Below are 26,704 nucleotides of genomic sequence, written 5' to 3'. Positions count from 1 at the left end.
GACGGATGAAAGCAGGATAGTTTTCAGAGTTTCTCTAGTTCAGCTGGCTTGGGATGAAACACAAAGCAAGGCCTCCATGCCAGTGACACCTGGCCATTCAAAGTAACCTGCCCCAAGAGGCTCCTGTGGACATGAGTGGGGAAATCAAACTTGTTTATTTCCAGTCCTTTTAATATTAATAAAATTGAACCTCAAACAGAGTATAGGTCTGAATGACTCGTAAGATCATGCACTGTCTACAATAACTCTTTAAGCCACACCTCAGGGGGGTTTGTAAGGATTAAATGACAGTAAGCATTCACAGCATCAGTCCCCTGGCTGGTACACAATACTGATAATTTTTATCTGCTCATGAACAGTAGCAAAAATCTAATAAGATACAGTTTGGGAAAGCTGTATTGGGTACCCACTATGTGCCAGTCTTAGGGCAATATCAGAAATAAATAAGAAATTGTCTCTACCTTAAAGGACCAATCACTTATTGAGTTCATCTCCACTGTTCGAGATGAACACTAAACCCGATAAGTAATTACAGCAATAATAGTACTGATAATAACAGTGGCAGCAGAAGCAGCTGATATGAGCACTTCCTGTGTACCAGAAGAGTTCTAAGTGACTTACACATTATTTTACTCAGTCTTCACAACAACCCTATGTGGTAAGTGGTGTTATTGTCCTCATATTACAGATGAGAAAAAAGGAGCCTTCTGAAAAGTTTGGCAATTGGTTTAAGGTTCTTGCTTAAGAGGTGACAGAACAAGGAACAGCAGGAACACAGTCTGACTCCAGTGACCACTTGGCACTCTCAGTTTATGGTTCAGCACTAGGGTTGATCATTTTGTGTTGATCAGGTGAAAGATTCTCACTCTCTCTTTCACATCTTCTCATCCATCATCAGGTGAGCCCTGGTAACTGAATCCCTGGGGAGGTGGTAAGGGGAACAGAACTCTTTCCCACAGACGAGGCTCCCAATCTCCTCCCCACGCTGGTTCTGCAGATCTTCACAAAATATAAGCCGGGCCTCCTGGTTCCAGTGTTCGTCTCCGGTTGATCTTCATGACCAAAGAGATCTCTAAAGACTTAGGGTCTATTTAGATAGTCTGGTGAGCTTCCCCTCCTCAAACTGAAGCAGAGGCGAGAGGTGGCCACCAGAAGGGTTGGCCTTTCTGCAACCTGTTTTCAATGACCTAGATTACTCATTCCTTCCACAAACTTGCATTTACTAGTTCCCCCAAACGTATCTGAGAACTGCTCTTAATCACTAGGGGGAGAGGGAGAGGCAGAAACATTGAGAGGGTAGAGAAGAAATGCAAAGATGAACAAATGCGGGGCAGCCTTCAAGCTTCTTCAAGACTAGCTCTCCAACATATTGTCCAAATACACAGCTGTAAGTTGGAAATCTTAATAATGATAGCGGCTGCCCCTGATGTTTGTAAAGTCTCTAAGACATCAGTTAGTAAATACTTGATGAATGTTAGCCACTACTATTATTACTGTTGTTATTATTATTATTAAGCAAATACTGTGCCCTAGGCACCATGCATATACTACCTCAGCCTCCCTGCTAGGCGATAGTACTGTTCCTGTTGTATAGCTCACCATAATAGCTAAACCACTAGGCACCGATAACATGCTGGCACCAGCTGAACACCAGCTGCACAATCCTCCCAACAAATCCTACAAAATAAGTACCACTGTCAGATTCACCTTGCAGATGACAAAACTGAGGCTCGGGGAGGTTGGGTGACTTGTCCAGGACAACAAAGCAGTCAGAGGCAAAACGGCAAGTCTAAATTTGATTCTGCCTTCTCCAGAGGCTGTTACCCCTGTGTTGCTTCATATAGACACACACCCCCAAAATTTAAAAACTCACCAGAGAAAAATGAGTGAATCAAGAAAACCCTATTCTTTTTTTTAACTAAAGCTTCATTCTTATTGGGGTTTTAAAAGAGCCTGTAGCTCACTCTGCTCTATTGATTAAATGAGTACTTCTCTAGATCAAAACTTCTGTAACCCGGGTCATGAAAATGACTTCAAAGTTCAGTGCCTTTCCGTCACCTGTCAGCGGTGAGAAGGGTACTGTGAAGTGCAGGCAGCTCTTCCGGGGGGGGCTGGATTGACAGCCCTGCAGGAAGGCTGTCAGTTACCAGTTCAGAAAAGGTGAGCACAATCTAATAGAAATATCCAAGTTTCTCAGATCACTTGTGAAAATGAGCTTCCTCCAGCAAACCCAGGAGAGGCTGGGCTTCTTGTACATCTTCTCCAGCATTGGCTGGGGTGCACAGGGCATACCGAGAGCACCCCGTGTGGCCGCGGAAGGGACTGGCCGCCAGCTCTGGGCTTGACAACACAGAGATGTTGCAGAAGACAGGAAAGAACTCCGAGACAAGGGGCTCGGCATGGATGCAAAGAAACAAGACAGGCACACATGAAATAGTCGTGGGCACTACAGGAGACAAAGGGCCTGGGACACCTGGGATCTGGGTCCAGCTCTGTCGCCCAGCAGCTTGAGACCCTGGAACAAGTCATTTACATCTTGTGCCCTCAGTTTCCTCCTCTGCAAAATGAAGAGTTTAGATCGAAAGTGAAAGTGTTAGTCGCTTCAGTCATGTCCAGCTCTTTGCGACCCCATGGACTGTATCCCACCAGGCTCTTCTGTCCATGGAATTTCCCAGGCAAGAATACTGGAGTGGGTTGCCTTTCTTTTCTCCAGGGGATCTTCTGGACCCAGGGATCAAACCTGGGTCTCCTGCATTGCAGGCGGATTCTTTACCATCAGAGCCACCAGGGAAGCTTGCCCATATGAGTTAGGGTGAAAAAGAACCCAGGGAGAGGAAAGATTTGTAAAGAAAGGTCCAGTGCCTCAATTCCCCCCACACACACCCCAACACCACATAGCATGGGAGTGATCAGTCCCGGAGCTGACATACCTCACTTCAAGCCCTGCTCAGCTATTTACTACTTGTGAGACTTAAAAAATGCACTTAACCTAGGGCTCCCCAAGCAGGTTGCCAAAAATGACAGCTGTGCCAAGGTATTGTTCCTTTAGCCCTCAGGGCCACAGGATGTGGTAGAGGCCCCAGGCTTGTCACTTGTACCTGTGAACAGCCTCATCCTTTTACACAGGACCTCCTGACCACATTCATACAAGTATCATTGTCTAGGTGTATTCTGTCAAGTGGAAAAGATCAGGGAGTCTTGAGAACCTGCCTAGATCTTGACCTCAATTTCTGTAAATGGAATAATGACAGCCTCAGCACCATTATGACCTTATGAGATTCAGATCATGTATGGAAAGTGCTAAGCAGAGCTGGTGCATGTAGTAAATGTTTAGTAATGTTCGCTATTATTTTTATGACTAGCACTACTGCTGACCAGGTCTCCAACCTAACAAGGCTAGGCTCGTTCCTGGTGCAAATGAGCCATCTGTGGTTCAGATTCGGAAGTCCCTCCACACACAGCTAGCAGAAGACTCAGACCCACCTCCTACCCGCCCTTTCTCCAGATAAACCTTGGGCGAAGAGCTTGCTTTTGCTTCTGAAGGTATTTTCCCAAGAGAAACTCTATCTTTACAGGGACAGTCCCTTCAAACAAGCTGTGCTGTAAAACATACAAGAAGACTGTTCCTCAGAAGACAAGTAAATAAATATATAGAAAAATTTCAAACTGTAGTAAATGCTTCATGGAAATTAAACAGGGTACCATGGCAAAGTACTCTCTCTCTCTCGGAACAAATGATATTTAAGCAGCCTCCATTTTGTGCACTGAAATAGGGGCTAGAGATGAGTCAGGCACAATAACCAAGGATAACCACCTGATACAGGAGTGCAGATGGAAACCATGAAGAACAGTTATGCCAGGCACCAGCTCTAGCCCTTGGAGGCCTGGTAAAGGCAGACGTTGTGACCGACCACAGCAGCTCAGGGACTGTGCACGTGCCAACCGTCTGCTCTAAACTTCCTGTCCCACTCAGTGTCCCTCCTCATGCTGCCAGGTCACAGAGGCTGGGACTAAGGGGCCAGAGCCACCCAAGTGAATCAGGAAGGCCCCTGCAAATTCCCCAAGCCCTGGCAAAGAAGTGAGGTCACCAAAGAAGAGAGGGTATGAAGAAAAAAGAACTAAGGGCAGGACTTTGTTAAACGGCCACAGTCAGACGGAGATGGAGAAATAGGAAGCAACAGTGGAGAAAGAAAAGTGTAGGCAGAGGAGTAGGAATGAAACTGAAGGAAGAATAGATTCTTAAACAAGGAAGTGAAGAATACATAGGTGCTGACATCCCAAGCCACAGGGACACTGATGAATGGCCTTTCCAGTGGACTGCCTACACGTCAGAGCTGGCCACTTCTGGGGTACAGCATAGACAAACGCTGTAAGACAAAGGGTGGAGGTGGCATGAAAAAGAGAGAACAACAAGCAATAAAGTGAACCTTTGATTTAACAACCCAGGGAATGCATTCATCCTGGACACAGCCTGGGCCTGTGCTTTACTGCGTGTCCATGGGTGACTATGTGTGTGTAAAAAGCAGGCATCACACATGTTTCATGCTCTGCTTCACCGTGGCTGTTGACATAGACTTCAGTTCAGTCGCTCAGTCGTGTCCAACTCTTTGCAACCCCATGGACCGCAGCATGCCAGGCCTCCCTGTCCATTACCAACTCCCGGAGTTTACTCAAACTCATGTCCATTGAGCCAGTGATGCCATCCAAGCATCTCATCCTCTGTTGTCCCCTTCTCCTCCCGCCTTCAATCTTTCCCAGCATCAGGGTCATTTCAAATGAGTCAACTCTTCGCATCAGGTGACCAATGTATTGGAGTTTCAGCTTCAACATCAGTCCTTCCAATGAACACTCAGGACTGATCTCCTTTAGGATGGACTGGTTGGATCTCCTTGCAGTCCAAGGGACTCTCAAGAGTCTTCTCCATCACCACAGTTCAAAAGCATCAATTCTTTGGCGCTCAGCTTTCTTTATAGTCCAACTCTCACATCCATACATGACTACTGGACATAGACTTGGGTCCCAAAACTCCATGCAAAGTAATTGAAAATACAGAAATATATGTATACATTTGCATAATTATGTATGTATACACATACACACATAAATATATCTTTATATCCTATCGATGCTTCAGGAATTACGTATTCTGGAATGAATTCAATAATAGTCCTTGGTAATCTACTCTATAGTACAAGGAACACTGATCAATGCTCTGTGCCAGCCTGGCTGGATGGGAGGGGGTTTGGAGGGGAACAGATACATGTATATGTATGGCTGAATCCCTTTACTGTTCACCTGAAACTACCACAACATTGTTAATTGGCTCTATCCCAATACAAAGCAAAAGTTTAAAGTTTGGAAAAAAAATAATAGTCCTTTGCTATTTATCTTTTTTTTAATTAGTGAATAATTGCCTTACAATGTTATGTTAGTTTCTGCCATACAACAATATGAATCAGCCATAAGTAAGCATATATCCCCTCCCTCTTGAACCTGCCTCCCACTCCTTGGCTATTTATCTTGAGATTTTATTTGTAAATACCCCAGTTTATAATTTCCTAGACTTTTTAAGGAAAATAAACAATGCAGTGAGTTTCTCTTATGTTTAAAACATGGATACAAATGCCTGCTCCTTTGCAAACACTTCTAAGCGTGTTTTTATTATGAGAGCACTCGACATGATACATCTGGCCAAAAGCACTCCACGTTCCCCTTGGAGGGAATGCCTCTGTCAGGAAGCCACCGATATATCCAAGGGATTCACTGCTCCATTCACTGGAGTGGTCTTACAGAAGAGTCAGCTAAAATTCCACCACTGCTACTGCATTCAGTAGGGGCTGTCTAGTTGGAAAAAACCCATCAGGACCACTTATATGAGAATCTGGCGAGAGCAGTAACCCCTGGATCCTGGTCAGCTGTGCCCAGTACTGTTTAACACACATCCTTCCTTCCTCATGGACCAGTAGGCAGCAACACTCACTCCTAAAATACAAACTTGAGACTTATGCCCTATGGAAGACCAAACTCTTCTAGAGTTTGTGGGCTAGAGAGCAGAAACAGGGCAGGGGAGGAAGAGAGGTGAAAGTGGTAAGCGTTTGTATCCTGGGAGGGAGGACAACTAGAGAAGCAGGAGCTGCCACCAGGTCCCCACATCCAGAAAGTTCTCTCTAACTGCCTTCTAAATCCTGAGCCTCTCTGGCCCTGCTCTGCCCTCCCTGCATGTGGCCACTTTGGAAAAAAGTCAAGATGGCGCCTGTCTCTTAAGGGGCTTTCCCTGGGAATATCCTCCACTGAGAGCAGACCCAGGCCCGCGAAAGACCCTCTGGGTCTCACCCCCCCATCCCCCCACCACCTAAGCATCTGCCAAGAACACAGGCTGTCCCAGCAGAACCTGGTCCTACCTGCTCATCAAGTGGGCTGAGGAGGCCACACAAGTGCTCAAGTGTGTCCTCTTAGCACTCACTTTTAATCCTGCCCATTAAATTCTCAGGACAAGGGGGTAGTGATCTGGTCCCCTCACTTCTTAGAACTGTCTTCTCTGTCGGTGCCACATTCCTGTGCTTCAGGAATAGGGGCATTGCCCAATTTTGGAGAGAAATGAGCTGGAAAATCTTCAACAAGCTGTTACTTCAATGCCTGCTCTCCTTGCCTTTCTGCACAAAGCCATTTTGGTCCAGTCATCAGTCATCTGGATGAGGGGCAGCAGGTCTCATAAAGAAAGGCTGAACAAGAAAATGGGAACTCTCTTTTCATCCTCACAATTTCTAACTGGATTTGTGGAACAGAACAGTTATTCCTATACTAAAGATTAAGAACCCAGAAAGAAATTTTTCCAGGTTCAGATTTAGAAGTGAATCAAGCACACAAAGGGCTTGGTCTGAATGCTAGATGACTTCTGATATCTCTGCCAATGCTGACTGTCTAACACCATCAGCCAACAATACTTGCTTCTAATCTCTTTTATTCCACCTACGAGGCCAAGGCTCCCACATAAACACTCCAGAAGCTACTCCTAAGTAAAGTTCTCAGATTCTTTTTCCTCAACTATAATTACAGTCCTAGATCCTGCTGGAGGGGTGCCTGCTACATGCCAAGACCCATGACAGCCTGCCTGGTAGGCATCACCATTGCCATTTTCCAGATGGAGAAACTAAGGCTCAGTGAATTCGGTGACTTACTCAAGGCCACAGTTAGCAAAAATTCTAGTTGTCATGTATCAAGCACTTACAGCATGCTAGACACTAGGAAACATGATCTGTGTACATTATCTTATTTAACTGTCATAAGTACTCTCTGTCTCTCTCCAGAGGCTGTGTGACTCCTATGACACCTCACAGCTTCTCCTAAAGCAAAGAGGGCTGTTGATGGAGACTCTAGCATTACCTCACAGCTCACCTGAGCATCTGATGGGTAACCGCATACAACGGGCCTAAAAGAGGTAGATGCCCCCAAATGTGTCTTTCTCTTTTGTAACATCTTTTGCCCTCCGAGGCTGCCTTTGATGTTTACCCAAGGTCACCAACATGAAATTGCTAGGAGCAGAAAAAAGGGCAGTTTCAGACCACCTGCCACCTTAGCAATGAAGAGGCACCGATCTCGGCCAGAAAACAGACTCAGAAACAACTAACCCTGTGGATTCTTTACTTGAAAGCAGCCACATGATCATTATTATTATTACCATCCTCATTATCATTTGATAAGGAATTAAAAATTAACTAATGTACACTAATGATATTAACAGCATGACTAGACTATATAATTCATCATATCATGGAAAAATATTACTGGAATTCATCATATTATGAAAACCATACCTCTAATAATCTTTAAAATATTTTCAAAGGGTAGATCAAGGCAAGAGAGTAAACAGTCTGATCACACTTAATCAGCAAATTATTAAACTTCCTTGACCTATTTTGGGGGTCACTTCTCTGACCTTGAGGTCAGCTTCTTTCCTTCCTGTTTGTATGCTGATATGTCGGTGCTATGCGCTGGGAACTTTGCAGTTCTCTGTTTCTTACCAAACTGTAATTGGAGTCCTGTCCAGTTTAGTAAGTAATAGTGTCGCACTCCCCTGATTGAAGATGCTGCCCATCTCCTAAACACAAGCTCTTATTGTCCACCTAAGGCCCACTTTGGCAGAAAAATTATAAGTCTCTTCTCAGACGCAAAGAAACAGGAGTTCCAAGACAAATTGTTTTTCTTCCAGACACATTTGTAAAAATCACCCGAGCTTCACTGACAAGTGATGGAATAACCAAGGTTACTCAGGTAGAAGAGACAGTTGAGGTGAGAAGGAGAGAGTGCCTGATGGATTACCCCCTGAAAAAGGAACCCCAAAGTTTCTTGGCTGACAAACAGCATAGGAACAGGACATTGGGGCAGGGCCGTAGGGGTTCACCACACTCGACAGGGGGCCGAATAGATGTTTCTTAGATCCCAACAATATGCTTCTCAAGGGGGACAGAATGACGGGGATACTTCAGTACCACCTCCTGGAATTCAGTGCTGCTGAGAAAACAAATGTTTCTTAGAGAATTCACACGTTATTTCTCTCTAGGGTCCTGTGATTTCTCTTTATACCCCACTCCAAAGCCACATGTAAGCAGTACTAGCAACCATAGCAATACAGGAAGTCCCCTACATACAAGTGAGTTCCATTCCAAGAGCCTGCAAGCCCAATTCATTTGAAAATCCAACAGAGTTAGCCTAGGTACCTAACACATTCGGCTATACAGTCCTGTACTATAATAAGTTTATAATACTTTTCACACAAATAATACATAAAAAACAAACACAAAAACATTTTTTTTAATAAATTTATTTATTTTAGTTGGGGGCTAATTACTTTACAATATTGTAATAGTTTTTGCCATACATTGACATGAATCAACCATGAGTTTACATGTGTTCCCCTTCCTGGACCCCCCACCCACCTCCCTCCCCATCCTATCCCTCTGGGTCATCCCATTGCCCCGGCCCTGAGCCTTTGTCTCATGCATCGAACATGGAATGGTGTTCTGTTTCACATATGATAATATACATGTTTCAATGCTATTCTCCCAGAACGTCCCACCCTCACCTTCTCCCTCAGAGTCCATAAAATTGTTCTATGCATCTGTGTCTCTTATTCTGTCTCGCATATAGGGTTATCGTTACCATCTTTCAAATTCCATATATATGCATTAGTATACTGTATTGTTGTTTTTCTTTCTGGCTTACTTCACTCTGTATAATCTTACAGTACAGTACCTTGAAAAGTACAGTAGTACCAGGTACATCACTGCTGCTTTTATGCTGCTTCTAGACATCCTGGGCTTGAAATAAAGATACTGTACTGCTGTACTCTTCACAGTAATGTACAGTAAAGTACACAAAAGCACAACCACTTGTAGAGGATTCATGCATGTGGCAATGTAGGCTGGACACAGGCACTAACTTATGTGATTGGACATGTGAATGCATGTTTACATCTTTGAAAGTTTGCAACCTGAAGGTTCATATGTAGGGGACCTACTGTATACATAACACCTATAGCCTTGCTGTGAATTTATAAATGGAACAGAGACATTTTAAGAAGACTAAGAAAATGAGAAGGAAATGGATAACAATCATCTCAGCAAAATGCCATCTTTGGTGAGGATGTCCTTAAAGACATGTTTGGGTCTAAGTGGTGAGTTGCTCTGGTGTCGCCCAACAACTGATTCCTCCCTGAGTCTGGAAGACAGAGGATAAGTGGCACTCAGGAGGACTGCTGACAGATAAAACGTGTCCAAAACAACCAACCAGGCTGGGTATCTGCAACCTGTGGCCAGTTACCCCAGGCAGACGCTCTGATCAATACGCAGGTCGGGACTGATCCCAGAGACCTGAATGAAACTGCAGGGCTGGTTAACTGTTGCCATGAACACTTCTCTCCACTCCTTCTCATACCTCCTGACGCCCTCTTTCCCTATGGGTAGTCCTTTCAGCTGTCTGAAGATCTCACTTCAGAACTCAATGTTGCATCTCTTTAAATCAGCCCATGTATTCCCCCAGCCCCTGCAACTAATATCTCCTTTCTTGTTTTCGGAAACTTGTTACTTTTCTGGTCTGTCTTCTCCACTAGACTGTCAGACCCACAAAAAGAAGAACTATATTCTTCCTATTCACCTTTAAGTTCCTAAAATCTCACATAGACGCATCAAGATGATACCGTATAAATATTTTGGATGATGAAAGAATGAATTGGAAAGTGCCTAGAACTGGGTATCTGGGGACTTCCGTTCAGATCCCAGCTCTGTCATTAACTGAATACTCAGCTTCATGTCTGGGGCTCAGCTGCATCATCTGTCAAGTAAGAAAACCACCTCGATGAGAAATCAATACCCCTCCCCATGCCATGCTCAGTACAGCCTGTGGGTCCACAGAGGATACTCAGAGGCTTTGGGGAGGCGTGGGATGAGGGAGGTCCTGGGCAGGCCTCCCACCCCCTCCTCAGACAGAGCCACCCTGCTTTCACTTACTTATGAATTAGGCTCTCAAATAAGACTTTGTGTGCAGAGTGGGTTTTACAACCAAGACAAAGCTTTGCAACTATAGTAGATGAACTGTGCAGCCCTTTTCTGCTTGATTCCCCCAACCTAATAACCAGGTTCTTTCCTTCAACACTTGGTCCCAGTCCCCCTCTGCAGACTCATCACCCTCAGTCCCCACAGTTGCCCATAGATCATCCCAGCTGTGCCCTTTCATCTGCCTGAGACCATCCTTTCCCATTTTCTTCTGCCTAGGAAAGCCCAGCTCACCCTTCAAGATGCAGTTCAAAAGCCTCCTCACTTTGTCTCCACTTCCCCAGCCACCAAAGAACCATGCTCCCCAAGAACCACACTCCACCCACTGGGCTCCCAAAGCACCTCATATATACTCTATAGCATTAAACACCAGCTGTGTGGAATCATCTGTTTATTAAACCCTTTCCCTACTAGAATATAGACACTTCAAGGTCAGGAGAGCTGCCTTACTTACCATTTAAGTCTCTGATATGATATCACCACAGTGCCTGATTTAGTAGGCACTAAAAGAAGGAAATTAGGAAGTCTAAAGTTATTCAGGAAATTAGTAAGTTCACTGATAAGTAGGTCAGTGAATTAGTCAATAAGTTCAACTACACGGTAATGGGAAAACCTCTCTTTATCTGAGTAGAGTAATTGGCATTCAGGTATAAATAATCACTAGATTTAATCTTTCTAGGAGCAAGTACACTTTTAAAACGGACTTATTTGTCTGATGGCTCTCTTTGATAGAAGAAAGAGGGAAACGTATTTCTTGAGTGGAGAAAGTGTGCTCTAACTTTTACCTACTGTCAGTTGGATCTCTCTCGTTTACACCCTCCTAGGGTGGAGAATCTTTGCCTCCTGGTTCTATGCCTCCTGGAACTAGTGAACCAGCACAGGTTTTAAGTGACAGGATGACATTATATGGGGAGGAACACATAGTGATTGTCTTGGGTAGTGCTGTCTTTGGCACAAGTTTAGAAAGTTCAATATTGTTTGTAGACTCTCTGGGAGCATCTAACTGAAGGTTGGTCTGTTACACCTATATATGTCATAGCAAAGCTCAAAAGAAATTCACATTGAAAGGAACCAAATTTTTCTGACGCTCAAATCACATATCACTTGGGGTAAAAACAAAGGGATTGACAGTGAATGTTTCAAAGATGAAAGTTTATGGTATCTTGTCCCAAGCCTCTTTTCAATGTGTAAGTCCTAATTTTCACTGGGTTTCAGGCTGGTAGTTAGTCAACTTAACCAAAAATAGTTCTATATAGAGAAATAAATCAGTACACTAGGGATACTACAAAATAAGAACAGGAGGAGGGGCTTCCCAGGAGGTGTAGTGGTAAAGAATCTGCCTGCAATGCAGGAGACACGGGTTCGATCTCTGGGTCAGGAAGTTCCCCTGGAGAAGGAAATGGCAACCCACTCCAGTATTCTTGCCTGGAAAATCCCATAGACAGAGGAGCCTAGCAGGCTACAGTCCATGCGGTCACAAAAAGTCAGACACAACTAAGCAACTAAATGACAATAACGAATGTTTACAATATACTCAAAAGGCAGATAACCAAAAAGGGTATCAGAGTTGCAGGATGTGAGGAATAAATCACTCCTCTTCTCTTTAGTCCCGCTGAAATGAAGCCACTGTATTGCTCAAGGACTTGCCTCTCTGAACAGCTCTAAGGGGAACACTTCCATCATGTCTGCAGCACACACTCACTCGATGGCCATCTGTACCCTGACATTGTACTCCATATTGATTTTCTCCAGCTACACGGTTATACTTTTGGAATCAATATGCCTCTCCCTCTCCAGCCACTTGATGAATAGCCAAGAAATGCAAAGTCACTTTGATAACAGCATAAAGCAAATATGATTAGGAGGATAACTCTGGGGCAATAATTTTTTGAAATGAGTTGCTAAATTGAGTAGAGATTATTTATAAACTTATCTCTCATTTAGAACAGTGAGTCTGCATCTTGGTTCACCAAATCGATTTTAGGTGATAAATATTCTGCAATTCTTTTTCTACTATTCTGCAATGCAAACTAGAGATAATGTTGCCTTCCTATGCACTAACTTTAAAAAAAAAAATCACCTCTGTATGGAAGACAAAGGAAATAAAAGTAATTTCTCATAAAAATAATATTTCAGCATATGAATGCTGGAGCATAACCACTGTGAATGCAGTTGCTACAAATGCACACTCACATACGTGTGTTTTTTGGCGCTCAAAGACCATGAGTCTTGAGCTGCTGCTGATGTGGCTTTCCCAAATGACAACCAACTCCTGGTAAATTTCAAACAAAACAAATTACAACTGTCCCTTAATTTACCCAATTGTTACATCTCTGGATAATTCAGTGTATGTAAAACCATGCAAACAAAAAATGCTTTGGGCAATGAAGACAGATTCAAGCTCAGAAATTACAAACACGTTGTGTCTTACATGAATGTCCACTGGGACCTTTGGAATCAAGTAAAAGGACAATATATCATCCTGTGGGACGGTTCCACACACTACAAAATGTCTAACAGCCCAGGCTCCTGCCTATTTAATGCCAGGAGGGCCCACAATAATCATGTGAACCATAGACACCCTCACGGAATACCAAAACTCCCCCTAGGAGGCAGTACAACCTTGCAAGACTACTGGCTTGCAGTATTTCCTACAGGGCTTCCCCCATTAACAGAAATGATTAAGAGTTGATTCTAAGTGTAAAAATCAAAGAACGACAGCACTAGAAGGGAGCATGAAGCTCCTCTAACTGGCCCTCTAGTTTTACCCACGTGAGATAAGTAACTTGCCTTTGAACACTCAGTGACCACCTAATCTAGGATAAAAAAAACAAAACATGGCATCCTTTTCCATGGTTTTTATTTCTTCTTGAAATTAGAAAGACACCCTTGAATGTGTCTCTTACACATGAGATAGTTGGGGGTGGGGGGTGGTAGGAGAATGATTGACAACATTTTCCAGTTTTTCCCCCAGGATACTGGAGTTGAAATCATTCACTCCTCGCCACTGAGTTTCCCTGGATACACTCTATATACAATGTGTGCTCAGTCATGTCTGACTATGTGACCCTATGGACTATAACCCACCAGGCTCCTCTGTCCATAGAATTCTCCAGGCAAGAATACTAGAGTGGGTTTCCATGCCCTCTTCCAGGGGATCTTCCTGACCCAGGGATAGAATCCATGTCTCTTGCATTGGCAGGTGGGTTCTTTACCAGTGAGCCACCAGTGAAGCCCTCTAGCGCCCACTAAAATCTTGGATTCCTGCATGCAAATAAATTAGAAGTTTTCAAAAATAAAATCCTTTACAACATGTTCAAAATGAGAGTGTGTCCCAAGAATGACTTCTGGGAGCAGAAACTATCCCATGTGATTAGTGGCTAATTGATTTTCCCACTGTTCTCCCCAAACCCCAGTCATCAAGATCCAAGCATGTTTGGGGGAAATGAGTAACTAAGATTCCATATGCTCCTACACCACGCACAGCACCGGGCCCATTCCTCTGACCCAGGAGAGCAAGGGACGGACAGGTCCCTTCACAAGACCTAAGGAAGACTTGGCTCTTTGTTAATTACCCTTGGCCAGTGACTTGAGTGTTTTCTAACTTAATTTGGCAGATCAAATATTAAGGCGAAAATGTTTGATTGCCCAAACTGCACAATATTGGCTCTCCAAGTTAAATCTGCAATCAAACTGATGCCCATTCCAAAACTGCCACTTGGAAAAATTCTATTTATAAGCTTTGTACGTTATCAGGTGGTGAAGAAGGATGAAGAAAAGAATCTCACAGAGTATAAGAATTACTGGGTAAAGTTGCGCATCCTGCACTAAAGAGAATAAATCATTTACCTCCCAATTTCTTACACTGCAGTTAAAGAGACACCTACTCAATGTGCAAACTCAACTCCCTTCAGGAGATGAGAACACATAAGTTATACCAGTTCCCCCAGCAACCAAGATAATATTATCAGGTGTTCACACTCCCATACTTTCCTCCTAGAGTTCCTCAGGCTTTCCTTCCAAGACCACTTCCTCTTAATTTTAGACTCACTCTAACAATTTAAACATCAGGTCTTAGAAGCAGCAATTTAGAAAAGGAGGAGGTCAGATTGCTCCAGGTAAGCCCCACAACAGTAACAAGAAGAAATGACTGACAATCTGACCTCCGAGGAGATGGAAAACTATTTTACAAAGTGGAGGGAAGGGGGCTGACATAGAAACTCAAAATAATAACAGCCTAGGCCATTCAAGGTAGGGACGAACAGCTTTGCTGGCCTTGAGAGCATCTCCATAATACGGAACAATAGAGTAACTAATGTGAAAGGAAACGAGGCTTAATATATTTTGTAGCAGAATTCCATATAACAATAGAATCCTAGGTTGAAAGAGTAGGAAGATCCTAAAGAGAGCATCCCGGCCTGATTCCTTTATCTTACAAGGAAGGAAACACGTAAAGGGGTGCACAGGTTTGAGGCAGAGCTGAGACAAGAGACAACCCAGCTGTCCAGTGCTCCTTCCGCCACCGAGGGGAAGGAAGAGAGAGTGCATCACATGTAGTCACGCATTGTGTCGCTGCTTCTGGCATCTCTGCTTTTGCATCCTTGCATTGATTTTACTTTCTTCCAAAGGAGAAGAAACTTGCTCTCTTTAGTCACAAAAGAATGAACGATTTTTCCCTGATTCGTGTTGAGAACCGCAGGGCTGGCCCTGAACAAAATTGGGACTGAAAGTAATATTTACTTTGTGTTCCCCTCTACGTCTCCTATCTCCCATTCCTGGTGTGTCTCCTCCAAGCTGTTGCATGTCTGTCCTCCCACTCAGTACCCCACCCATTGGCCCCAAATCTAGAGTTTCTAGTACAATGTAGAATATTCTCCCAACTTCCAGGAGTTTGATATACTCCCAGCCTCTTTCTAATTAATTTCTAATTCTATAAAACAAAAAAATGAGCCAATATACCAGTGTTTCTCAGATATAAGTGGCAAGCTTATTAAAATGCATATTCCTGGTCTCCTGAAATCACAACTCAATAGATGACTCTCATCACTTCTTGGCCTTCTGCCTAAGATCAAGTGTAATAGATGACTCTGGTAGAAGTGTCCCAGCAGGCCCACTTTGGAAAACATGTGGCTTCTGCCTGCCTCTCCAGCCTCGTCTCCTCCCAGTCCCCCAGTGCACATCCCTTTCCACCCAAAACTTCATGCAGTCTTTCTCCACCATGTCTTTGCCTCACAGTCCACCTTCTGAGTCCAATTAATTCCTCCATATACCTCAAAACCAGCTGATGCACACGTCTCATCTCTGCTCTCTGTGTTCCTGTACGTCTCTGCATTACTGAGCTCATACAGCCTACAAAGTGTGGGGATTTCCTGGCATAGTTCCACTTGAAGGCAAGGCCCTGCCTCACTTGTCTTTTTTCTAGTCCCAGCATTTGGCATCTTGCCAAGCACATAGGAGACACTCTAAAAGAGTTCATTAGATTATCTTTTGCATGTGCAAATTTCTTAGTTAATAACTAGTCATTTATTTGTATTTGCATATTCAATTAACCCCCCATCCCATATAGTACAGGATTTTCAAAGATTGCTCCAGGTATCACCCTTAAATGAGGAACACATTTTGTAACAAATAAAAATGAAAAGAGAAGAATACTAACATAATCTAACCTTGGTGACATCAGTTGTATGGTCATAATGAATTAGACCCAAGTTCACTCAGCATCTCTGACACCTAAGGAACAACAACAGAGACACATACAATAAATGGGAGTTTTTCTAATAAAGAAGATCAGTTTCTAATCGTTCCTTAGAATTTGGTCTGGCATTCGGGTTTAGACTTTTTTCAGAAGTAAAGTTGGAAGACACCAGAACTGGCTGTGAATTGATTCATTTACATAAAACTTTGCATACTTGTTCTAAGACCCCAGAGATGTCAAGCATTATCTATCCCAGATGGTTAGCCACCAAAAGGTTAGCTCATCTCCTGAAATCCATCGTTCATGTGTGTGTCCCATGCAGGCGTCTGCTATGCAGAGTTTGGAGTTCGTGTCCCCAAGACCACAGGGTCAGCCTACACCTACAGCTATGTCACTGTCGGGGAGTTTGTGGCATTTTTCATCGGCTGGAACCTGATTCTGGAGTACTTGATTGGCACCGCGGCCGGCGCCAGTGCTCTGAGCAGCATGTTTGACTCACTGGCCAACCACACTATCAGCCGCTGGATGGTGGACAGCGTGGGAACCCTCAACGGCCTGGGTGAGACTGCCACAGCCTCTAACTCCAACATGCAAACTCACTAAGCCAAATAAAGGGGCTCCTCTTTCAGGATGCAATTTGGCAAAAAGTACCAAGGGCCTTAATACGTCTTTTTTTTGCCAAGTAATAGATGAATGAATCTGTCCTAAGGAAACTATTCTAATTTCCATAAAAGTTTTATATGAAAAAATGTTCATCACAGCCTTATTTATAATAACAAAAGAATTAGAAATTGTTTAAGTATTCTACATTGGAGTAACTGATTAAGTAAACTATGGCAGTGTATGACATAGCTAGCAATTAAAAGGATGACCAGGAAGTCTGTTGCAAGAGCGTGGAATGTTTTTGATGTAATGCTGTATGACAAAGGACACAAATTGTATATGCATCACATTAATAACTATATAAAAATACGAGTAATTTGGAAAAAGAACTATGAGGAACTTCTCTGATGGGTTCTTTAGAAGATTTTTAAAAATTTATCCTAAATCAGCATGCATTAATTTTTAAATAAGAGAATATATTTAAAAGAAACAAAATGAATGGGTATAACAAAACGAGTGAATACTAAATAACCAGAAGCTCATGTAACAAATACCTTGAGACTTCAGGTTCTGAGCCTCACCTTCCATTCTGATATCTGACTATCCTTTCACAATCAAGGGAGGCTAAACTGTAGTGGAGGAGACTTTGGAAGTCTTGCCCCAAAACATCCAGGGACTAATTCAGTGGCTGCATGCAAGTCATTGGTGCTCCTGTCTCAGAAGAGCTGACCAAAATGCTGAGCACCCAGACACCATGAGAAAATTTTAAAAAATGAAGACAACATCTTCTCAGGATACTGATTTCATAGAATTTTAGGCCTGAAAGGGTCCTCCAAAATCAGGTAGCCCAAATTTTTCACTTTACAGATGAGTTTCAGAGAAAGGAGACATTTGCCCACAGCCACACTGGTTACAGGTCAGAGTTGAGCTGAAATCCGGGAGCCTGACTGCTGAAGCAGTGCCACTTTCCCTCTATAGAGGGCAGGAGTCCACTGGCCAACAGACAAGATCAAACAGGCAGGGAGAGTTCCCCAGCCATCTTCTTTGCAATCACACAAATGGAAAGAACACCCTTCTTCCAATAATTGTCGAAGACACACATCTTTAAATTTGCTAATAGAGAGATTGCTGGAATGAAATGGAATATTTATGGGCTATAAAATAAACAACAATGAAGATAAAATCATTCAAATAACATGTTAAATCCGTGTATACATTTGAATGTCCTTGGATAGTCCTGACTTTGGATGTTCCATACCATGGTTCCAGAGGAACTGCTGTAGTTGTCATATTATGGATCCCAATTTTTGGTCCAGGATATCAGGTCATCTCACTTATATACCAAAACCTTCCCATTTGCAACTAGATACCTGTGGACCACACATACACAGTCCCTTCTCCCTCCATGACACACTGACCACCCCTCTCTAAGCTGAGTGCAGATGCACTGGATGGGCCTGGACAATATTATTAATTCATGTCTTATCCCTCTAGGGAAAGGAGAACAATCATACCCGGACCTTCTGGCTTTGGTGATCGCAATCATCGTCACCGTCATCGTCGCGCTGGGGGTGAAGAATTCTGTGGGCTTCAACAATGTACTCAATGTGCTGAACCTGGCCGTGTGGGTGTTCATCATGATTGCAGGCTTCTTCTTCATCAATGGGAAATACTGGGCTGAGGGCCAATTCTTGCCCTATGGCTGGTCAGGGGTAAGTTCATTCCTAAATCCCTGTGGGTGTACCTGCTGCATGCTCTGCCTACTACCCTATGACCAGTTTGAGACATGAGTTAAAGGAAATGCTGCTTGCCCCATAACCTTCAAGGCACTCTCTTCATCACCTTTTATCTGAATTTCATCAGAATGTTCTGAAGAAACGGTTCTTTTTTATTTAGCTGTTTCACAAACATTTCTTGAGCTCCTATGTTATATGGAAAACGATAATAGATTTGAAGTTTTGGTCCCTTGCAATATGCCTAATTCTGCATATAATGTCTCATTTAGTCTTCCTGCAATACAGGAGACTGGGACTCTATTCCTGGGTCAGGAAGATTCCCTGGAGAAGGAAATGGTTACCCATTCCAGTATTCTTTCCTGGAGAATTCCATGGACAGAGGAGCCTGGCATCAGTCCATGGGGTCACAAAGAGTCAGACATAACTGAGAGACTAACATTCACTCAATAACCTTGCAAGGAAGATATTTACATTCTAGTCTTACAGATGAAAAAACTCAACACTCAGAGAGGTCAAATGACTTGCTACTAAGCACATAGCGTAAGTGCCCAAGTTAGGAGCCAAAGACAGGACTGTCTGATTCCAAAGCCTGCACATGAACAGCTCAGTCCTATAGAATCTCTCTATGGGACTGTTCAGTTCAGACAGTTGGTAAATAGACAACCAGTAAAAGAGGCCTGAACAGTGGGCAGGCAAGGAAGGGATGAGCATCGCTTCAGTATGGAACTAAGAAAGGAACAGTTCTCAAATCTAAACTCAATGTTTGATCCAAGGTGGAGAGTCCTGCTGGGGGTCTGAGAGCAGAGAAGCCCATTGGTGTGGTCTGGGGGATTGACAAAAGAGTGAGGTGGACCAAAAGGACATCTTCAGATCTCATCCCAGTGATCTGATGGTGTGGCTTATGCTAAAGAAAGGTGGAAAAATCGAGCGGCAAAATCTGAGCAGCAAACTAGCACTGACAAGTGCTAGTTCTAAGTCACACCTGAATTCTTCCTCTATATGACTAAAAATGCCACCTTTACGGATTTACTGGGAAAATTCACCCGCTCATTCTTCTTTTTTTCAAACTGTAGAACATAAATCAGAGAATTTTGAGCTAGAAGGGATCTTAGAGGCCCCCCTGGTCCCACCCTCTCACTTATCATATAAAGAAACTGAGGCCAGGAAGACAAGCCCACCCAGCATCAGTGACAGAAGGCCAGGATTCCACCAGATTTGCTTTTGTAGTCTTTGCTTACACTGGCTTTCCAGGGACCAGAAATCGCTCTTGGAGAACATTCAAAATAACTCCTGTGTATTCTAAACCATGCCACGCTGTTCAATGAAGAGAAATAAGCAAGGAAACAATTTAAGCCAAGGTTTCTAGTCTTCTGCTTATCAGTAAGAATTCTGCAGAACCACAGAGTTCATCCCTCCTCCTTGAGGTGAATAAATCCTCAAACTGGTTAAAACCAGAAGAAGAGACAAAGAAACACTGTTGACCCCATTCTGGATCCCCAAGTCTGTATTTTCTTACAATACAAATTGTTCCCTTCCTATCATACAAGAAAACAACAAATGATAATAGTGACAAAGAAAGAATGTTTTCCCAGAACTCAACTGCATTTTCATCATAGCACACGAAAATGTTCTCACCGTTTTCTTAACAATGTAAGAAATTACTGGGTCATGGACTTACTGTAAGGCTTTGGCCAACAATTAACTTCTCTGCTTTCCGGTTCTCTCATCTATCAGGTGATAAAACTAACTGCACCAAACGTTTGCAAAAAGAGAATAAAACCTTAGACATTTTTAAGTCCACATTGTATAATTAGTAACCATGATCATGATGGAGGAAGGAGCTAGAGTTTACCCACTACCTTCTGGGTGCCCAGCACATGCTCTGTGAATATTATCTCACTCTTACAAAAAAACTTTGAAGCAGGTGCCGCTATCCCCAACTTACAGAAGGAGAACTCAAGGCTCGGAGAAGCTGGGTAACTTGCCAGAAGTCACTTAGCTAGTCAGTGCCAGGACTGAAATCCCCACCAGAGCCCCTTCCACTACATCGAATACCTTGTGTATGATGATCCCTGCTTTCTAAGTCTTCTTAACATTTCCTTTAAGCTTCACAAAGACTGGGAATCTTGGAGTCGGGAGGAGCATTAAGATGGGAGGATAGTTAAGCCTGGGGCTTCCCAGGTGGTGCTAGTGGTAAAGAACCCTCGTGCCAATGCAGGAGACATAAGAGACACAGGTTCCATCCCTGGGTCAGGAAGATCCCCTGGAGAGGGGCATGTAACCCACTCCAGTATTCTTGTCTGGAGAATCTCATGGACAGAGGAACCTGGCAGGCTACAGTCTGTGGGGTCACAAAGAGTCAGATCTGACTGAGCAACTGAGCACAAGAAAAGTTAAGATCACAGATCTAGACTGTAGTAGAGTGAAATTCAACTCCAGTCCTAGAGGAGTCAAAGTCCTTATTCACTCCACTGCCCCCAGGGCCTCATGCATGGGACCAACTGTTTTTTTTTGTACCTTTGGCCACTGACCTCCCTCCAACCCAAACCTACTACCTGGAGTAGGCTAGTTGTTGGTCACCAAAAAAGCCTGGCTGGGATTTTGGATTTTTTGCTGTGAATCCTCTTTCCCTGCAGGAAATTCAAATATGTCTCCTAGTGGCTGTGCCTAAAAACATCATCTGAGCACAAAGGACAGCCCAGCGTGAAGATGATGCTGACTCATCCTCTCTGCCTGGCCTTGGATTTCTGCAATGTACATCTCCTTCCCAGCCCACTTCCTGGACCTGTTCTTTCTTGACTTTGGTTTTAGGTCACTTTTCCAGTCCAGCAAGGCCACTCTGAATATACATGGTATTTTTTGAGATCCGACACCTTCTCATGAGCATGTCATCCACCAAGTGAATAAACACACTCCCTACTCCGTTCTCTAACAACTGTCAGCAAAATCAAGTTGCCTACTTGCCAACTGCATGAACTTCCTCACTCCTTAGGGAAAATCCGACCCCCACCCTTGACAAAAAAAAAAAAAATCTGATGAAATTTGTTAGTCACTCAGGCATATCAAACTCTTTGCAACCCCATGGACTGTAGCCTGCCAGGCTCCTCTGTCCAAGGAATTTTCCAGGCAAGAATACTGGAGTGGGTTGCCATTTCCTTCTCCAGAGGATCTTCCTGACCCAGGGATTGAACCTGAGTCTCCTGCACAGTAGGCGGATTCTTTACCATCTCAGCCACAAGGGAAGCCCGCCTCTGACAAGGGGACTGACAAGTTCAGAGTACCAATCCACTTTCTTCTTCAATCCCTATAGGTAAGACGGAATGGAAGACACCATTGAGGAGGGAATGGTTTATATGGATACTGTTAGATGACTTAAAACACAACTCTCAAGGACTTCTAAAGGGTTAATGAGCAATCTATCCTCTGGCCACGGACCCCTCAGAAGCCTAGTCGTTCCCTGTTCCAAACACTTCCTTCCAAAGAAAATAGCATAAGGAATGGTTTACTCACTTACGGGTTCTGAGTCAAATGCTTCTTTGGTCTTGAAGAGCTTAAGAACAACAAACATTTTTTCCCTATATCAAGTAACTGCTGGCCCTCAGCTGAACCCCAACTTCCATCTGCAATTCCTCAGCCCCTGAACATTGTTGGATGCGTATTCACTGTATGTTATTTGTTCTCGATGCTATCTTATGGTTTCTCTTTGACCAAATAAAACATTCTCCCAGCACAAATAGCTCCCAGGAAAATGGTTCAGAGCAAGTATTTGTGGGGAATGCTGACAGTCTCCAAAAAGAGGAAAAGCTGTTTTCCATGTCTCCACATTTGAACCCACTTGCTGGAACCTATTAGCACGTTCCACTGTCACTGTGGACAGGCTACTAACAGATCTGGAGAAGGAGAGTGGTAGCAAATGCTGCTAAAGTTGGAGTTTTGTCTTGTTACCTTGAGAGTGAATTACACAAAGGTGCCTGATTATCTTGTGGGCATATCTAAGGTAGAATATGGAAAGCCACCTCATCCTAATGCCTCTCAAATATCAGCAAGGCACAGGGATCCCAGCTTTTAGGGATCCCTGAAGTTGAGTAGCAGGCCAGCAATGACATTCTTTTGTCAACTAATTAAGCAACAGTCCTCCAGCAACTGAGGCAGGTGCTGCTGCCCCACAAAGCTCTGTAGAGGGAAAGACTGACCTGCATCGTCTGGCTGAGCAGCTTTACCAGGTTGACCTTGGAAAATAATTTCCAGTGACATCATCAAATTGAAAAGTCAATACTGGTTTTTATTTATGTAAGACATTAAAGGAAAGTTAGGATAAAGTACTGATGAAGGTAGAAACATGTATACACACACACACACACACACACACACACACACACACATGCTTCACCCACTAATTTAATTCACAGATGCTCACCCCTGAGTACCAAACACATTCTTTCAAGCATGGAAACATATCCTAATTGTAAATACCAGAGGCTGGATCTGAAATATGGGTAGAGTGAAGTAGAAAGCAGTTTTAGTGGTTTTGGGGTAGAGACACACCTAACCTAGTTCCCATAGTTAATTTTCTGGTATCTAATCATTATCAGTAATTGCCATTCATGCTTTCACTCATTTGGGAAATAGTAGCATCTGTGTTTTACAAAGAATGTTCAGTTCAGTTCAGACCAGGGATTATTTGCTTGAAGGACAAAAAAAAAAAACCCTCATTCAAGTTAATTCATGTAAAATGGTGACCCTATTTGTTAGCTGTATTATCTTTTCTTAAATAATCTGCTTATTTAATCTGTATCTTGTTAGGCCAGAGTCTGTTTGATCCTGGCAGATGTGCTGGTTTTCCTCCATTTGCCCACACTCCCCCAGATCACCTCTCTACTCCTCCTGCTCTGTTCTGTTATCCAGAAGACCTCCTGCTGGTGGCTTCCTGTTAGGTTTAGCCAATGGGAGATATCAATCAGGAGATCAGAAGGGGAGAAGAGAACAGGCCAGGGTATTTCTTCCTCACTTCCTCTCAGCCTTGACCCCTAGAATCCCTTCATCGAATCATTCCATTTGAACCATCTGAGTTAAATTTCATGGCCTTCCCATCACAGTAGAACTTCCAGATGGCCTACGTTTGATCTGTTTCGTCTTTCTTCAATCATAACTGCTTTCTAGTTCTACATATGCAAATTGGGGCTAACAGACATTCTCTTTGCAAACTTATTCTCTCTTCCCAACTAACCTAGTTCCCATAGTTAATTTTCTGGTATCTAATCATTATCAGTAATTGCCATTCATGTTTTCACTCATTTGGGAAATAGTAGCATCTGTGTTTTACAAATATGTTCAGTTCAGTTCAGTTGCTCGGTTGTGTCCGACTCAGTGACCCCACGGACTGCAGCACACCAGGCTTCCCTGTCCATACCAACTCCCGGAGCTTGCTCAAACTCATGTCCATTAAGTTGGTGATGCCATCCAACCGTTTCATCCTCTGTTCATCCCCTTCTCCTCCTGCCTTCAATCTTTCCCAGCAACAGGGTCTTTTCCAATGAGTCAGTTCTTCACATCAGGTGGCCAAAGTATTGGAGCTTCAGCTTCAGCATCAGTCCTTCCAATGAATATTTAGGACTGCTTTCCCTTAGGATTGACTGGTTGGATCTCCTTGCTGTCCGAGGGACTCTCTCAAGAGTCATCTCCAACACCACAGTTCAAAAGCATCAATTCTTCAGCGCTCAGTTTTCTTTATAGTCCAACTCTCACATCCATATATGACTACTGGAAAAACCATAGCTTTGACTATATGGACCTTTGTTGGTAAAATGATGTCTCTGCTTTGTAATAATGTAGGTATTTGCTAATCTTGATCAATTTGCTATCACAATCAAGGTAGCACTTCTGGTCGTGCAGTGTCCTCTAGGCTCCTAACCCCAGGAGGTCACGCTCAGAGTACTTTTTGCACATGACTGTATCCATATCACCAAGCACAGTTCCTGGTTCATGGGAGCAGTTAATAAAATATGCATCAAGTTCTAAAAGAAAAATAAGGAGGAAGAAGAGAAGGAATTTATTAGTGTCCTCGTTTCATCTGTTCTAGAAAAACATAGTAATAAAAATACTACTGATAAGAGCAATATATATTAAACACCTACCCAAGTGGTGCTAGTGGTAAAGAATCCGCCTGCCAAAGCAGGAAATACAAAAGACTCAGGTTTGATTCCTGGGTTGGGAAGATCCCCTGGAGAAGGAAATGGCAACCCACTCCAGTATTCTTGCCTGGAGAATCTCATGGACAGAGGAGCCTGGTGGGCTGCAGTCCATGGGGCCACACAGAGAGTCGGACATATAGAGAGTAATATATGCTCAGAGAGTAACTGAGCATATATTATACAACTGTGGTGGACTATCTCGTTTAATTCTTGTAACAATCCAATGAGCTAAATACTAGTTTTATTTCCATTTAAGTGATAAAGAAAATGAAGCCCCACGGGGTTAGGACTTATCCTATGTGACCAAGCTAGTTCTTGGCAGAACCAATCAAGGTCTGACAGGCTATAGAATCTGTACTCCTAACCAAGTCCCAACCATATGCACGGCTCTGAGAGCCCCCTGGAGCCTACACTGCACCTCTCCTCCAACAACTATATGATCGATACTTCAAAATTGGAAGATGTTGCTCCAGGATACCTGTATGTTGGAGGTATATTACACCGAGACTTCTCTTTCAGTTAGCCCTCCCATGGTCCTCAGTTAATCTTCTTACGGCATGGTTTAGACCTCTCCCCCTCTTTTTTTTTTGTAAATTAATTTATTTATTTTAATTGAAGGCTAATTACTTTACAATATTGTAGTGGTTTTTGCCATACAGTCACATGAATCAGCCATGGGTGTACATGTGTCCCCCATCCTGAACCCCCCTCCCACCTCTCTCCCCATCCCATCCCTCTGGGTCGTCCCAGTGCACCAGCCCTGAGCGGCCTGTTTCATGCATCGAACCTGACTGGCGATCTATTTCACATATGGTAATATACATGTTTCAATGCTGTTCTCTCAAATCATCCCACCCTCACCTTCTCCCACAGAGTCCAAAAGTCTGTTCTTTACATCTGTGTCTCTTTTGCTGTCTCGCATATAGGGTCATCGTTACCATCTTTCTAAATTCCATATATATTCGTTATTATACTGTATTGGTGTTTTTCTTTCTGACTTACTTCACTCTGTATAATAGGCTCCAGTTTCATCCACCTCATTAGAACTGATTCAAATGCATTCTTTTTAATAGCTGAGTAATATTCTATTGTGTATATGTACCACAGCTTTCTTATCCATTCATCTGCTGATGGACATCTAGGTTGCTTCCATGTCCTGCCTATTGTAAACAGTGCTGTGATGAACACTGGGGTACACATGTCTCTTTTACCTTTTTCCAGGGTAGCTTGGCCCTAAATTCTTACTTAGGACCTTCCCACCCTCCTATCCTCAGCAGGGAGCTCTTCCAGTATCTAAGACCAACCAGCACTGATCACTCCAAGTGGGTATGGCAGTGTAGCCCTGGGATGTCCTAATTGGGATTGATTGCATCATCAGACTGATTGTCATAAAATATCACTGTATGATTTATAAGAGGGGTGTGTGTGTGTGTGTGTGTTTGTGTGTGTGTGTGTGTGTGTGTGCATGCATGTATATGGAAAGAAAGATGTTAAAGGAAGAGAAAGCAGGACCTGTTTTTCTGGAAGCTGTCTTAAAGCAAGGCCTTCCTGGATTGGGGCAGCTTGGTGAGCCTGAAATTCCAGCATCCATCCATCCTTGAACACCAGAAACATTTTTTAGACAAGTGAAAACAAGTACATTTCCAAACCTGTGAACCTCCATGTACCATGAGGTGAGATCTCTTTGAACTCCTTGTCTGGAGGCAAAAGACACTTTCATGCCCTGAAATGCAGGACTCTGCTGGAGTGAAAGTGGGAGTTATCTCCTCTCCCAGATAGTAGCCCCCTGGTGACAACTGCTTGTATGGAAGTTCTTTCTACTAGAATAGATCAGGAGTTCTTAGATTTTTGTGTTTGCAGTAGACTCCTTGGCAGTCTGGTGAAGCAGATGAACTCCTTTGGGATTGAATTTATATTGTATATAAATTG

At 43.3% G+C, this 26,704-nt stretch overlaps 1 protein-coding gene across 1 annotated transcript in view; it reads left to right on the top strand.

Moving 5' to 3' along the window:
- SLC7A14 (solute carrier family 7 member 14) overlaps positions 1-26,704 on the top strand; it is a 106,024-nt gene that overhangs the window by 57,581 nt on the left and 21,739 nt on the right. Inside the window, exons 3-4 of the mRNA XM_081570880.1 lie at positions 16,568-16,804; positions 18,343-18,560. Coding sequence (XP_081427006.1) covers positions 16,568-16,804; positions 18,343-18,560 — 455 coding nt within the window. The remainder of the gene's footprint in view (positions 1-16,567; positions 16,805-18,342; positions 18,561-26,704) is intronic.

Source organism: Giraffa tippelskirchi, chromosome 2 (assembly GCF_054371585.1).
Source record: "Giraffa tippelskirchi isolate mGirTip1 chromosome 2, T2T-mGirTip1v1.2.pri, whole genome shotgun sequence".
Taxonomy (NCBI): Eukaryota; Metazoa; Chordata; class Mammalia; order Artiodactyla; family Giraffidae; genus Giraffa; species Giraffa tippelskirchi.
Note: the sequence above shows the minus strand (reverse complement) of the source record. Positions and strands in the feature narration are given on the sequence as shown.